Source organism: Anser anser, assembly GCF_964211835.1.
Source record: "Anser anser genome assembly, chromosome: 7".
Taxonomy (NCBI): Eukaryota; Metazoa; Chordata; class Aves; order Anseriformes; family Anatidae; genus Anser; species Anser anser.
In genome coordinates, this window is record NC_139727.1 from 41,061,783 (window position 1) to 41,074,965 (window position 13,183).

Below are 13,183 nucleotides of genomic sequence, written 5' to 3' on the forward strand. Positions count from 1 at the left end.
GCGACGCTGTGCTGGGAATTGCGCTAGATAGCACAAGGAGGGAATAACAAATTTAAGTTTGCATGGGATTAGGTTTGCATAATTGATATCCGCTGTGCTCGCAGGCTGGATATTAATTAGCACTCCTGCATAAATATTCATTCCAAGTCAAGGCGGCCCGCTAAAACTGAAGAGGGAATATCCGTGGCACGCAGCAAGGCATCTTTCCAGGTGATTGGGTGCTGTGCTCACATGTGTGCGCTGCCACTGTCTGGTGAGTGCTCCTGCTGTCTGAGCCGCCAGACAAAAGGTGGGGAAGGAGGAGGCACGGCCGGGACCAACGCTGCTCCCGGGGCGCGATGAAGCGGGCGGGTGCAGCAGCCGGGGGGGGCACGCGCCGGGAGGCTGGCACCTCTCCCCGTGAGTTCGGTCCTCTCCTGTCTTAACGTTTTCTTAATGTTAGCAATGACGTGAAGAAATGTGCTAAGTAATATTTTCTGGTGAAATGCTTCTTTCAATTAGTATTATTTCTATAACGTTTCTATGATAGTATTTAATAGTGAGATGGCCAATTGTTATACGTATTTCATGAATATGAATTTAATTATACGAAGGGAATGTGAATACTGATGTTTCCTTAGTTGTTCATCAAGACTGTTTAGTTTATCTTTCCAGAAGATAAGCCACCAGTGAAATACCTTGTTACAAAATCTTTTGCATTTTCTGCACTTTCTTTGTTCTTCTTAATTTAAAGTGTTGCCTATGTTGTACCATGTCTTTGCTTTCATAAAAATAGGAGCTAACTAACCAATATTCTTCCTATTAATAATAATAATCATCATCATAATTTGACAAAGTGTTACCTTTGTGTTTATAGATCCATTTAGATTTCTACTTGGTTATATATTTAGTAGAAGGACCACAGCAGATGTCTCTGTTTGATTCAAAGTTAGTAGACCATTGGCTTAATGGAAATTATTAAAAGCACCCTTAATAAAATGGCACCCAAAATTCTTTTGATTTGCTGCATTTTGTGAAGAGAATCTAAAATTTTCATAACTGTGAATTAAGATTCCATGTAGTGTTTATGTATTGTCCTACCCCATCTTTTGGCAAAGCAAGCGTCAAGGAGCTGGCTTTTCACCTCGGACAAAGCAAGAGGGCACTCTCATTTGTACCTTGGTATTTCTCCAGCCCCCCCGAGCAGCTGGGGAAGGCAGGGCTGCCTGTGCGGCACGAAGCCTCGGGAAGCAGCGCAGCTCTCGCCTGAGACCTGAGCTGCAGGCGTGGCGTGCTCCCACCGTGCATGGCGGAGCGCAGGCAACCGGTGGCGGTGCACCGCCCGCGGCCCCTCCGGAGCCTGCACGGGGGTCCCACGCCACGCGACGGGGGGACGCTGCTCCCCAGCCTGGCGCGTCCTCCCCTGCCTCATTTGTCTCACAGCTGTGAGCAGGAACCTGCCCCGCCACCCGAAATCCACCTCACGGAGCAGTTCCCCGGTGCCATTGCTGGAAGAGCATGAGCAGACACCACTTGCTTTTTCCCTGGGCGGGCATTTTTGCAGTATTTAAGAAGAAGGTCCTCTGAGTGATCTTTTAATATGCTATGCCATTTTTTGCAGGTTTACAGACAAAGCTATCAAAAAGAGATGAATGTATCAAATGCAGTTCTCACAAGGCAAAATGTTCTTATTTTGAGCAGGCTACATTTTAAGAACTGTCCACTGAAATTTAATGGTAAAGTCTCAAAACCTGCCCAAAATCTAATGTGTATAATATGCATATATGGTGTCTGAAAAGCATCATTGAATGTCTTAGGAGATGTGTATGATCTCTTTCTCCCACAGAACCATTCTCTGTAAGCACATTTGGCAACCCAGCGGTGTGTCAGTGTAATTAATACTTTATATTCATGTATAATGTATAGGAACGCAATCCAGCTGGAACGAGCCTGAGACTATGTTGCAGTACTGTGCTTCATTGCAGACAAATATTTCAGGCTGTGCTCAATAATTTTTCTATATTAGACAGGGCATAGGCCACCCTTGTTTGAACTCTAAAAGACTTCAGGGTCTGATCCTGGTGCAAGCAAATAACGCGTGCAGTGCACCCACCCTGCAGTGCAAGGCCTCTCTGGTGCAGGTAGCTCGCAGCACATGGATGGATTTGGCTCAGCTCTGTAAAAGGGAAGGCTCCAACTGTCACATCAGCATTCACAAAAAATCCAAACGCTCTGTCCCTCAGAAAGTATTCCTGGAGCATCTGCAAACTCAGTGTAGCTCCTCCAACAGCAGTGAGCACAGTTCTCTGAACTCAGCTACCACCATAGAGACAAACAGAACAGAAGAGACTTACAGCAGAGAACAGATAGCTGGACATTCGCCATTTAAGCATTTAATGATTTTGCATAATGCTTATTAGGCAAAAGCAAAACCTTTCACGGAAAGGAGACAATCAAGCAAATTACTCAGATGGGAGACTTTTGGAAAGAAAATCAAAAAATTTCACATCCTTTCTATATTTTAAGAATTAAAAAGATGTCCAGGTTTTAACTGCCTTTCTTTTAAAGTTACTTATTAAACCCAATTTTCAATCAAAATGCATCAAAATTGTTAAAATCTTTGACTAGGTTAATCCATATTGGGATATGAATTGTTTATTGTTTATTATTTTGCATTTTTTTGTTGTTCATTTGAGTTAAGAAAGAATTTTGAAATGGTACTGAGAATGTGGGTTATCTCCTAATCATTTTAATGAAGAACTGCTAAAAAGGGATGGTTTAATCTGATGGCCTTCAAAAGTGGTTGGACACATCTTGGTATGAATAATATTCCTGAGTTAGTGAAGCAATTCAATGTGTATGTTCACTTTCAAATATTCATTGCTGTTATCTTTTCAAGAGGATGTTTTGTTTTTTACATGTTGAGGGGTGTTGGCTCTGTGAAACTGTACTGTGGCTGTGTTTGGGGTCAGTAAGATGCTATGTTGTTGTCAAGATGCTGCACGTGTGTGTGATTGTGTTCTGTTCTCCTTATAGATGGAGGAGATTAAATTTAAAGACAGAGCAGTCTACGTGCTGGAAAGAGAGTTAGGGGTTCAAGCCGGGCATGCTCAGAGACTGCAGCTCCAAAAGGAGGCTTTAGATGAACAACTTTCCCAGATCAAAGAGTCTGATCGGCATCTGAGCAGCCCCAAGCGGGAACTTCCTTATGCAAGTGGTGCAGGAGACGCTTCAGATCATTCAGGAAGCCCCGTAAGCACTTTCACGTGGTTTCACCTAAACAAACGAACAAACAGAATGACAAAATGACACAAAAGGACAGAATCTTGATGAGTGCACCTTTGAGCAACAGCTTTCCCATAGTAATTCAGGGGAAATGGAGAGGCATTAATTTCTCGCTCTTGTTCATTAGCCAAATCTTTAAGATATAAAATTGAACCAAATTATGGGAGAGCTTTTGCTTTTTCGTTGTTTTGTTTTCTGGTTTCCTTTGTTTGTTTTTCTTACCAGGGTGAAAATTTTCTTTTCTTTCTACTCTTTCTTACTGTATCATACTTCTACCACCTGCCTTAGTTTGACACTTTGACACAATTTTTGCCAACAAATGATGCAAATGCTTTTCTAACCAAGTAATGTATGTGTGCTAGCTTTTGGAACTGCTATCAATGTATTTTGTAAGCAGATGTACAAGGCCAGTTTACAAAAGGAAACGGGTGAAGGTAACCAGTGCATGAACACTTAGGAAGTCCTGCTGTCCTCCTGGAACACCTCCGTTAGCTCGTGTTTTCATGCTGCTACGTGCTCTCGCTTTCAGTGCACCAGAAAGTAAATTAAATACCTGTTAACTTATTCTCTCCTGTTTCTTTTCTACAATGCAATATCCTAAACATTAAATTTTAGTTGCCCTTTCACAATAGCTTTTTTAATATTACAATGGCACCTTTTTGCTTCTGCCTTAATTTGCTAATATTAGAAAATTCAGTTAACTGACCTCATATGTCTAACGTATGCAGATTTTCTTCATTGCTGATTCTCATCAAGATTTCTTTTGCAACAGCCTTAATTTTCTCAGTAGAAGTGTAAATATTTATACATGAGCAAAGCAATCTATTTTATTCTTTATTCCAAGCCTCTCCTGCACCTGTTGAATGAGGAATCCTAGACCTCCCGAACCTGCCACCGGGACTATGGACACTAATTTGCTTGTTTTGATTTGTGCTCAACTTCTGCCAAACATCAGAATAAGTACTAAAGCAAAAAAATAAGTACTAGGAAAAAAAATAGTCTGTCACACTTGTAAATATATATAACTTCTCTCTGATTCTGAATGAGAACATGTCTGCCTATATTTCTATTCATTTATAATTTGCTTTAAGCATTTTCACTCAGATAAACTGCTACCCCATTTGCTTTACAAGTGACCCTTTAGAACCAAATAAGGGCCACAGCTTTATGGAAGAAGAGCTTATGCAATGGTATAATTGCATGGATTTTCCCCATTTGTACGTCAGTACTTTTAATATCATTTTCTTATAACAAAGTCCTCAGAGTGGGTGATATGTCTGAAACACTCAGTTCAACAGTGGCATACATTGGAAACATTGCCTTGATTTTTGATATTTTCTTTTATATTTCCAAGTTTAGCATTTGTGACTTTGTATTTACATATACATACTTCTGCATTTGCATACTTTGTTACATTTTCACTCTTAACTTTCCATTGGTCTCATCTTGCAGCTTTCAGTGATCAGTTCCACTAAGGCATAGGCACACTCTTCCATAAAATAGTTTTGAAATGTCTGGATTCAAAATTTAAAAAAAAAAAAAGTTTGAGTTTTGAAACATGTTGATATTCCATGTACACTTATGAACAGTTATTTGCAGTTGATCTTTGTTTTAGGAACAGCAGTTGGATGAAAAGGATGCCCGGCGTTTCCAACTTAAAATTGCCGAGCTGAGTGCAATCATCAGGAAGCTGGAGGATCGCAATGCGCTGCTGTCGGAGGAAAGAAACGAGCTGGTGAGTCTCAGTGATGAATGCACTGCAGTTACTGCTTGTGAAGACATCGATATGGCAGGGTCTCACCAGTGCCAACATCAAGCTATTTTCACCTTTGCTATCCAGAAATTGTTGCAGGACATCTGCAGGACCCTGTGCATATGGGATGCAGGAAAATTCAACAATTTTGTGTTATCAGTTCACGGTATTTCCCTGAGCAGCCCAATCAGTCAAGCAGCATGAAGGACCTTATCAAACCTGTTCCTAGGTGAATGTTGGGTGTCCCACCTGCAAAAGATTGATGTGGCTGAAAAAGAGAAATTGGTGAATGGAGGAGGATGCCACTGGTGAAACTTAGTGTAATTAGGCTATGCTTGACCCCTCACCTGACTGAAACACAAAGCTGTACCAGGAGTCAGGAAGAATGCTCTTCAAATGCTGGATGGCGTTTGTCCTGCTAAGCACAGCATGCCCTTTGTGGAACTGAGCCAGAAAGTAGCACATGGGAAAACCCCAGATCCACTTGACTTGAGGAGAGTGTTAGACTAGCAGGTCAGGGCTGTGATTCACACTGCTCTTAGCGTGAATATTAAACGAGAGAAATGCTGGGAATATACATGGGAATAACTAGCTCCTCCTTATGTTCGGTATTTGGTGGTACACCACATCACATTCATGTTTGCCTATAAAACAATGAATTTTGAAGATGACATTGGCAAGAATTATTATTATTATTTTAATAAATACATTCCCTACGTGGTATATTTGTTCAGCAGGTTGTATATCTGATGAGGAAGGAACAATCTGCTATACTACAGGACTATACCAAGAGTTTCCTGATCAATTCTGCTTTGCGTTAAGAGAAAGTACTGCTATTATGATAGCTAAAGCAAATGATTAATATATTTGATTTACAAAAAGAAAAAGAAATAAAGAAAAAGAAAGAACAGCTCCTGAGGTGTTAATTCTCTCTTAATTTTTCAGTTAAAACGTCTCAGAGAAGCTGAAAGTCAGTATAAGCCCATCTTGGACAAAAATAAACGCCTTAGTAGGAAAAATGAAGAGTTGTCACATGCTTTGCGTCGAATGGAAAATAAATTAAAATTTGTAACACAAGAAAACATAGCAATGGTAAGTGACTGGGCTGTAATTGTAAGCTCACATAATATACAATATAACATATAATCTAGGACTCACGGGGCTGAAGAAGTCAGACATTACCACACACTTGAAAGTTTGACAGGAACCTTTTCTCCTTTCCGTTGTTTGCTATTATGTTCTGAGTGGTTTGTGGCTTGAACTTGTTTTATGACATATAGTATGTTTTATTTAACACTAGAAACCAATAGTTCTGAAGAAAGGCATTTATGCAAGCTTTGCATGTTTTGATCAGATTGCTGCTCAATCACTGATTGCTAAATTATAACGTGAGCACAAACTACCTCACATCAACTTTGACTTTTGTACAGTAATCACCTCATAATCCTTAGGAAATCTGCACCTGTGATTCTCTTCCCTCTTGGTTTTAAATTCAGTATTGTTAGTGGCCGGCAGCTGGTGCTAAGCAGTGCTGACACTGTGTGGATGCCAGCACTTGGTGAGGTGACCGCAGCCCCTCGTCGTCTCACGGGGTGCTGCAGTTCTGGGACTGCTGCAGATGAAAGCTGGTGAGCAACCCAGAAAGTAGTGATGCTGATCCCAGCTCTTTCAATTCCGTCTCCAGCAAGAGAAAGCCGTCAGGCTCTGGGCAGAACTGAGGGACAGGCGTAGCTGAGCCAGCCTTTGGCAGGCTGGCAGGCAGCGTGCGATGGCCCCGTGTGCCTGCCGTCCTTCCCGGCCACTGCCAGCTCCCCGCGGCAGAAGCTGAGGAGCCAGAACAAACACACGTATGCGATCTGAGACTATCGCTCAGCAAAACAGGGAGCAGGACAGCCGCTAGAACACCCAGTAGATTAGGTGCACTTCTAGCTGTGAAAGGCATAGGTTGTGTACTGTTCTTTGGCAAAGCCTGCTGATCATTTCATTTTTTTGCCATATGGATTTCTTTCAGAGGCAAAGAGCTGGAACAATAAGGAGACCGAGCTCTTTAAATGACCTTGATCACAGCCAGGAAGAGAGAGAAGTTGATGTTCTGAGACTACAGGTTATTGAACAGCAAAATATCATTGATGAACTCTCCAAGGTACGGTATAACGTTGCTGGACTTGCCTGAGGTTGACTAAGGTCATAGCAAAAGAAAAGGAAGCCTAACTGAGGGTGTACCTCGGGTATTGTAAACCAGCTGGCAGAGCTAACATCAGTGGCAGTATGGCAGACATTGCTATGATTAAAGTAATTGAACTGAATCTGGGTTATCTGCGGTATTGTACCTGGAAAAATCCTTTCAACCTACATTGCGCTTGCATGACTGAGCCATTGCAGCACCTCCAGTAGATATGCTAGTGACCAGATCTTGCACCAGCAGAACAAGGTGTCGGAGCTCCTTTAGCCAGAGACAACACCAGGCCTAAAGGTAGTCACTACGTAAGAAGGGGATATTGTGCAGTGCTGTGTTTTGTTTCGTCTTTTTGCTTCTTTGCTAACATGCACTCAGTTCTCCTCAAGATTTTTTTTTTCACTTATTGACATCGTTTCTTTTTTTTTTTTTTTTAATCAGACCCTGGAGACAGCTGGCTATGTGAAGAGTGTCATGGTAGGTATGGAGCTAACTTCATCCTCATCTTTGTATACTTTAGCTGTTGCTTATTAAAAGCACACACCGTATAACATTTTTTATTGTCACTTTCTTCTCTATTTGGACAGCAAGGGAACTCAGTGTCTTTCTCAAAGTAGATGTTATAAAAGGCACTATCAGCAGAAGGTGTTCACCAGAGAAATAGTGATAGCAGAGGGCAAAGCTCTCTTGAGAGAGGAAGCTTCCTTCTGTCACTAGGATATCTGCAGGGGCAAAAGTCGGCATGGCCGGCATGTCCTGACAGTTGGCAGCAATTGTCCCTCCTCTCTGGGACAGCTCTGTCATGTTGGAGTTGCATTTTTTAGTCTGATTATCGCTAGCTTTGTCTTACCCACACTTGCATCTTCTCAGTCAGTGCTCTTGCTCATCTCATTCCTTTGCTATAGTTGGCAAAGATTTTGTGAAGTTTAGCAACTCTAAAATGTACTGAAAAACATGTACTGTTTTGTTCTTCATTGCCAAGCATGCAGCAAAGCTTATGTTGTCAAGTAAAGCAAAAAAGTGTTTGATTATCTCCCATCTAGTTATCTACCTGATGATTACACTAGTATTTGCCATTGGGCTGGTGGGAGGGGCACATTATCAATGCCCCATAGTACCATCATGAGTGGTACCAAAAAATGGTTGAGATGGGAGATTAAGGGAGTTTTCCTTTTAGGAGTTTACTGGTTTTTCATTCTGCAGCTTGCCTATATTTGCAATCCAGAATAAAGAATTATTTTTGTTACTGTTAAAACTAATATCACTCTATGAAGAGAGTCATAACTTTCACCAAATAGAAAAGATGTCAGGCAGCAATAAATGCTCAAACCCTTTTTCCAAGTCACTGAGAACCTGCAGATCCTTAAAGAATTCAGACGAGGTTGGTTTATTTTTATTTTTGTTGGTTTCTGAAAGTGTTTATTTCTAGCAGTCTCAGACTTTTGTGTAGTTTGGGCCAATTGCATGTATGCTTGCCCCAGGTGGCAGTACAGCTGGAGTACAGCCAAAGCCAGGTGTTGGTCTTAGCTTCTTGCCCCTGGGCAAAAAGCCCATCCACCAGAGAGGAGCTGTAGCATGGACCCGAATGCACATATTTGTTCATGGAGCAGCTCTGAAATGAGACCTAAGCTGTCAGTGTGCTGTGCTGAGTATAATAAGGGGTTTTTTTGCTATTTTGATTTTTATGAATATGAAAAGCAATTGCTGCTTCTATACTGCGAACTGGGAAGATGTTGGAGTAAAATTAACTCCTGACTGCTGAAAATGTTATTTTATTTAGAGGCAGTGGCCAGCACTGACATTACTGTTCTTTGATTGCCTACTAATTCTGATATGATTAATATAAATGATATCTCTCTGAAAACAGCTCGGCTCTCTGCAAACAGCTGATGTGTGTATCTGATTCTTTCAGGAACGTGATAAGCTGTTAAGGTATAGGAAGCAAAGAAAAAAAATGACAAGAATTCCTAAGGTAAAAAAATTTTAAAAAGCTTGTTTTGTGACATGCTGATGGACAGATATGCTATTTTCTGAGAGCAAGATGAAACGTGCTCCTCTCTGGCCTTTGGGGTGTAGAAACAGGATCTGTGGCATGGGGCAATGACCCCCACTGTACACTACACAAAGTTAGATACAACTTCAGAAACTTTGAGGTGCTGAGCTTAAATTTGGATCAAGTGGTTTAAGGACACTCGTAGACAGAGTACTGTGATAACTCAGAAAAAATCTGGTAGGGGTATTTCACCCGGATGTGGTGCCTTGCGCCCGCATTGCCCATCGGTGCGGGTTGCTGCCCTCCCAGGGCACTGTGTGACGAGACAGATATTATGAATTAACACATCTGAAAGTGACCTCTCAATGGCATTGTCTGAAAATACTTGTAGGTTGTAAATAATTCATTATGGAGTTTAGTACTGTGCAAGAACTGCTGGTTACAGGCAGCAGCTACTGGACGGTTAGAGCACAGAGAAAATGTTAGATAGTGAATGCTTGGCGGAATGCTAATGTAAATATCAGCCTTGTAGGGTATAATGCCAGGGGCCTGAGGGCACATTGTACTCTGCCTCTGAAGAATTAAGTCTGTGGTGGAGCTACTGAACCTACAGCTAATGAGTTGGGATTGATGCGAGATCAACTCCTTCGCTCTATTGTGGAGCAAACAAGCGCCAGGCAATGCCGAGGGGCTGGGCACATGCTGATGCCTGCAGACAGGAACCGGGCTTTTGAAGGAGAGCTAGGTTTTGTCTCCTGAAAATATTATCCAGTGCAAATTAACACAAAAAGCCAAAATCTAGAAATGGTGGTGCAAGTCATTAACTAAAAAATCTCTTCAAAAAGCTGTTTGTAATGTCATCTTTGACTTTCAAATGTTTAAAAACGTTGAAACGTTTGGCACAGAGTTTAGAGATGTTTTCAAGCTCACGGCCGTCGCCGCAGGAGTTGTGGGACGGTTTCAGCTGACTGTGCTGCAGGATGTACAGCACGGGAGGGCTGCACTTACACCTTGTCTCTGGCCAGAAGCCGGTTGTGGAGACGTTTTTCGGCTATGATGAAGAAGCTTCCTTGGAGTCTGATGGTTCCTCCATCTCATATCAAACTGACCGAACAGATCAGACGCCGTGCACTCCTGAAGATGACTTGGAAGAGGTATTCATCAAAACTAAGCGGTGATGTTTAACTACTTATGTGTGGTTTTAAACCCTGCTATTGCTTTGGAATGAAACTCCTGGGCTGTTCCATTTGGTCAACTCTGACTGGAAAATTACAATTTGGTGCTGAATTTAATGCTGTGCATGATGGTTGATATTTCTCTGCCTCGAGCCTTTGGTAACTTCACAACTTTTAGCCAAGCTGGAAATATTATATCCTAATAGTGTTGGATTTAGAATGGGTGTATGGGTTAGAGGTCCAACAAGACTGAGAAGCTGGGTGACCCTGGGAACCCTCTATCCACACTGAGATTTGCTGCAGGGCTGTGCATGTGTACTCTGGGTTCAGGTTCTTCTGTTTGTTGTTGTGACCTTGGCACAGAGCACAGCCATAAGTGATAGTGCTTGTATTCCTTGAGTGAGAAGTAAGCAGTCAAATAAAACAGCAATGTCTAGAGGAAAAGCTGTCTCCTTGCAAGCATATTGAGGTCGTGACTTTTCTGGAGGCTCTGAATGCAGACTGTGCAGAGGCAATACAAATAAAAGGGATTATTTCCATTTTTTTCCAGGGTTTCCCTACAAATGCACTGCTGAGCGTATGTCAGATCACTGCCCTCTTACATATTCCTAGGTTTAACAAGAGTCTTGTAATAAACAAAAACTTCTTAATAATGACATGCAGCCATTTTGTGCTATGATGGCTGCAATTTTTGATCTGCCATTTTGTCTATTTCATGGGTTGTAATTAGATCTGTTATAAAAGGGAACCTAAAGAATTTATATCTCTATCATAAAAAATACATGACTGGTTACCAGGTATGTGCTGCACTGCATGCACTGCAGGAATTCTGAATATACTTTCCTATGTATGAGTCTATTTATTTTTCATTTCTCTGTTGACATTTTTTCCCCAGTTCAGATGGTAAGAAGTTTATGCATGCAGCCAGCAGTATAATTTTATTTCATGTTGAATGACATATTCCAGTCAACCTGGCATGAAAGCATCCACTGCTGGATATTGTAAGGACAGTAAAGAAGATGAAGGGTGCTCTTCATGTTGATGTCACCTTTTCTACAAGCATTAACTCTAGATTAGTGTTTTAATAATTGAGTGAGATGTCAGGCTTGGCTTATTCTCCAGGTTGGAAACCTTTTGTTGTTTCAAGAAAGTTGTCATTTGACCTTTAAATGTGGTGACTTTGCCTGGTACAATAAAGGTGATTCAGTTGTTAGTAGGTTACGTGGTTGGCAAGTTTTTATCTTTACCAGGCAAGGGGATTATTTTTTTTTTTAATATATTACGTTTTCTTGAAGTAAGTGTACGCAAGAGATGTTTAATGGATGGAAGAGTAATATTTTGAGAGCACATGAACAAGATTCTCTTCCCAAATTGCATTTTAAAAGTAATAATTTCAGAACTTTTTAGAGAAAGCAAACAATCCACTCTGTTGGTGGTTTTGGTTGGTTGGTTTTTTGTTTGTTTTAACACTCTCATTGCAGGAAAAAAAAAAAAAAAAGGAACTGGTGCAATAAATAAATGTTTTTAACACTTCCAGGGTATGGCCAAGGAAGAGACAGAACTGCGGTTTCGGCAGCTGACGATGGAGTACCAGGCTCTGCAACGAGCATACGCCTTATTGCAAGAACAGGTCGGAGGAACATTGGATGCAGAACGAGAAGTTAAGGTCTAAATGGCTTATACTACATGCAAATAAAGGATTGTAATTGTATGCAGCTTTCTAATTTTACCTGCTCAGGTTGTTTTCAGACCGAAGTGGCGCCAGCCAGCCCATCCAGCACGTCGCCAGCCGTGAGTGCAGGGCGGGTGGGTTCGGCCGTGCAGGCTGCCAGCGGGCGGTGTGCTCCCACTGCCAGCCGGCGTGTCCTGCCCGCCGTGGGCACCTGCTGCCTCTCTGAAGAAACCACAGTTAATATCTTCTAGTCTTTTCACCCTGATCAGATTAAGACAAATTCAGACAATTTTAATGGGAAATCCTTAAAATTAAGCTCTCTTTCTATAAAAATTTAGCGTGGACGGCCTTAAATACATAACGCCTGGTATTTAATTCCTGTGGATTTTGTCAGATCGTGATTGTTCAAAGAATGTTTAAAAGGCTTACAGTTGAGAGAGATTAATTTTCTTAATTAATTTGCAAAGTGTTGCTGTTCTGCCTGCCTGTCTGTGTCAAACAGCCCATGTGGTTCCATCCATATAATGTGTCATTTTATTATGAGGTACAAAATGTTATGTTTGTTATGAACACATTGTACATTACAAGAACTTAGTGTGGCACATAATTGCCTGGGACAAAGAATGTAAGGGTGAATATAGTGAATAAAGGGACAAATTCTATTGTAAGCTAGCACTCTGAAGTCTTAAGAGACGTGCAACTGCAAAATCTTAGTTTGGCTCTAAATCTATTGTGTGCAGGCATTGTCCAGAAATACTTTGTGTAGTTATGACAATGCTGGGAGATACCCATATTCCATCTAGCCCAGTCCCTCAGATGGAAGGACCCAGGAGCTGTGGCACGGCAGCACTGTACAATCAAGCAATTACGTGTGTAAAAATGAAACAAGATATCGCTAACCTCCGAAGTGTCTTGATTTTACTTTTTCTATAGTAAGACAAAAAGGGTACAATGCAGGTAGTGCAAACAAATAACATCATTTGCATTGTAAAGAACAAGAAAAAGAGCAGATAAATGGTTTGAGAAAAGTAAATCTTCTGTAAAACCATACTTGATGAATAAAACAGCTAATGATAATTCCTTTTTTTTCTCCAGCAAACATGTAGGAAGGCATTGGCTATTTAAGTAAACATGAAGCTACAAGCATGAT

General features: G+C 41.3%; 1 protein-coding gene across 8 annotated transcripts in view; it reads left to right on the forward strand.

Annotated features, from left to right (window-relative positions):
- The window catches only part of JAKMIP3 (Janus kinase and microtubule interacting protein 3), a 93,791-nt gene that overhangs the window by 50,267 nt on the left and 30,341 nt on the right, over nt 1–13,183 (forward strand). For 4 of the 8 annotated variants that reach the window (XM_083843496.1, XM_083843495.1, XM_083843502.1 and 1 more), the window contains 8 exons: nt 3,016–3,231; nt 4,880–4,999; nt 5,963–6,109; nt 7,029–7,160; nt 7,635–7,670; nt 9,106–9,165; nt 10,212–10,340; nt 11,899–12,027. In XM_083843496.1, the coding sequence (XP_083699622.1) occupies nt 3,016–3,231; nt 4,880–4,999; nt 5,963–6,109; nt 7,029–7,160; nt 7,635–7,670; nt 9,106–9,165; nt 10,212–10,340; nt 11,899–12,027 (969 nt within the window). The remainder of the gene's footprint in view (nt 1–3,015; nt 3,232–4,879; nt 5,000–5,962; nt 6,110–7,028; nt 7,161–7,634; nt 7,671–9,105; nt 9,166–10,211; nt 10,341–11,898; nt 12,028–13,183) is intronic. The other 4 variants (XM_083843500.1, XM_083843499.1, XM_083843498.1 and 1 more) reach the window with 3 other exon arrangements.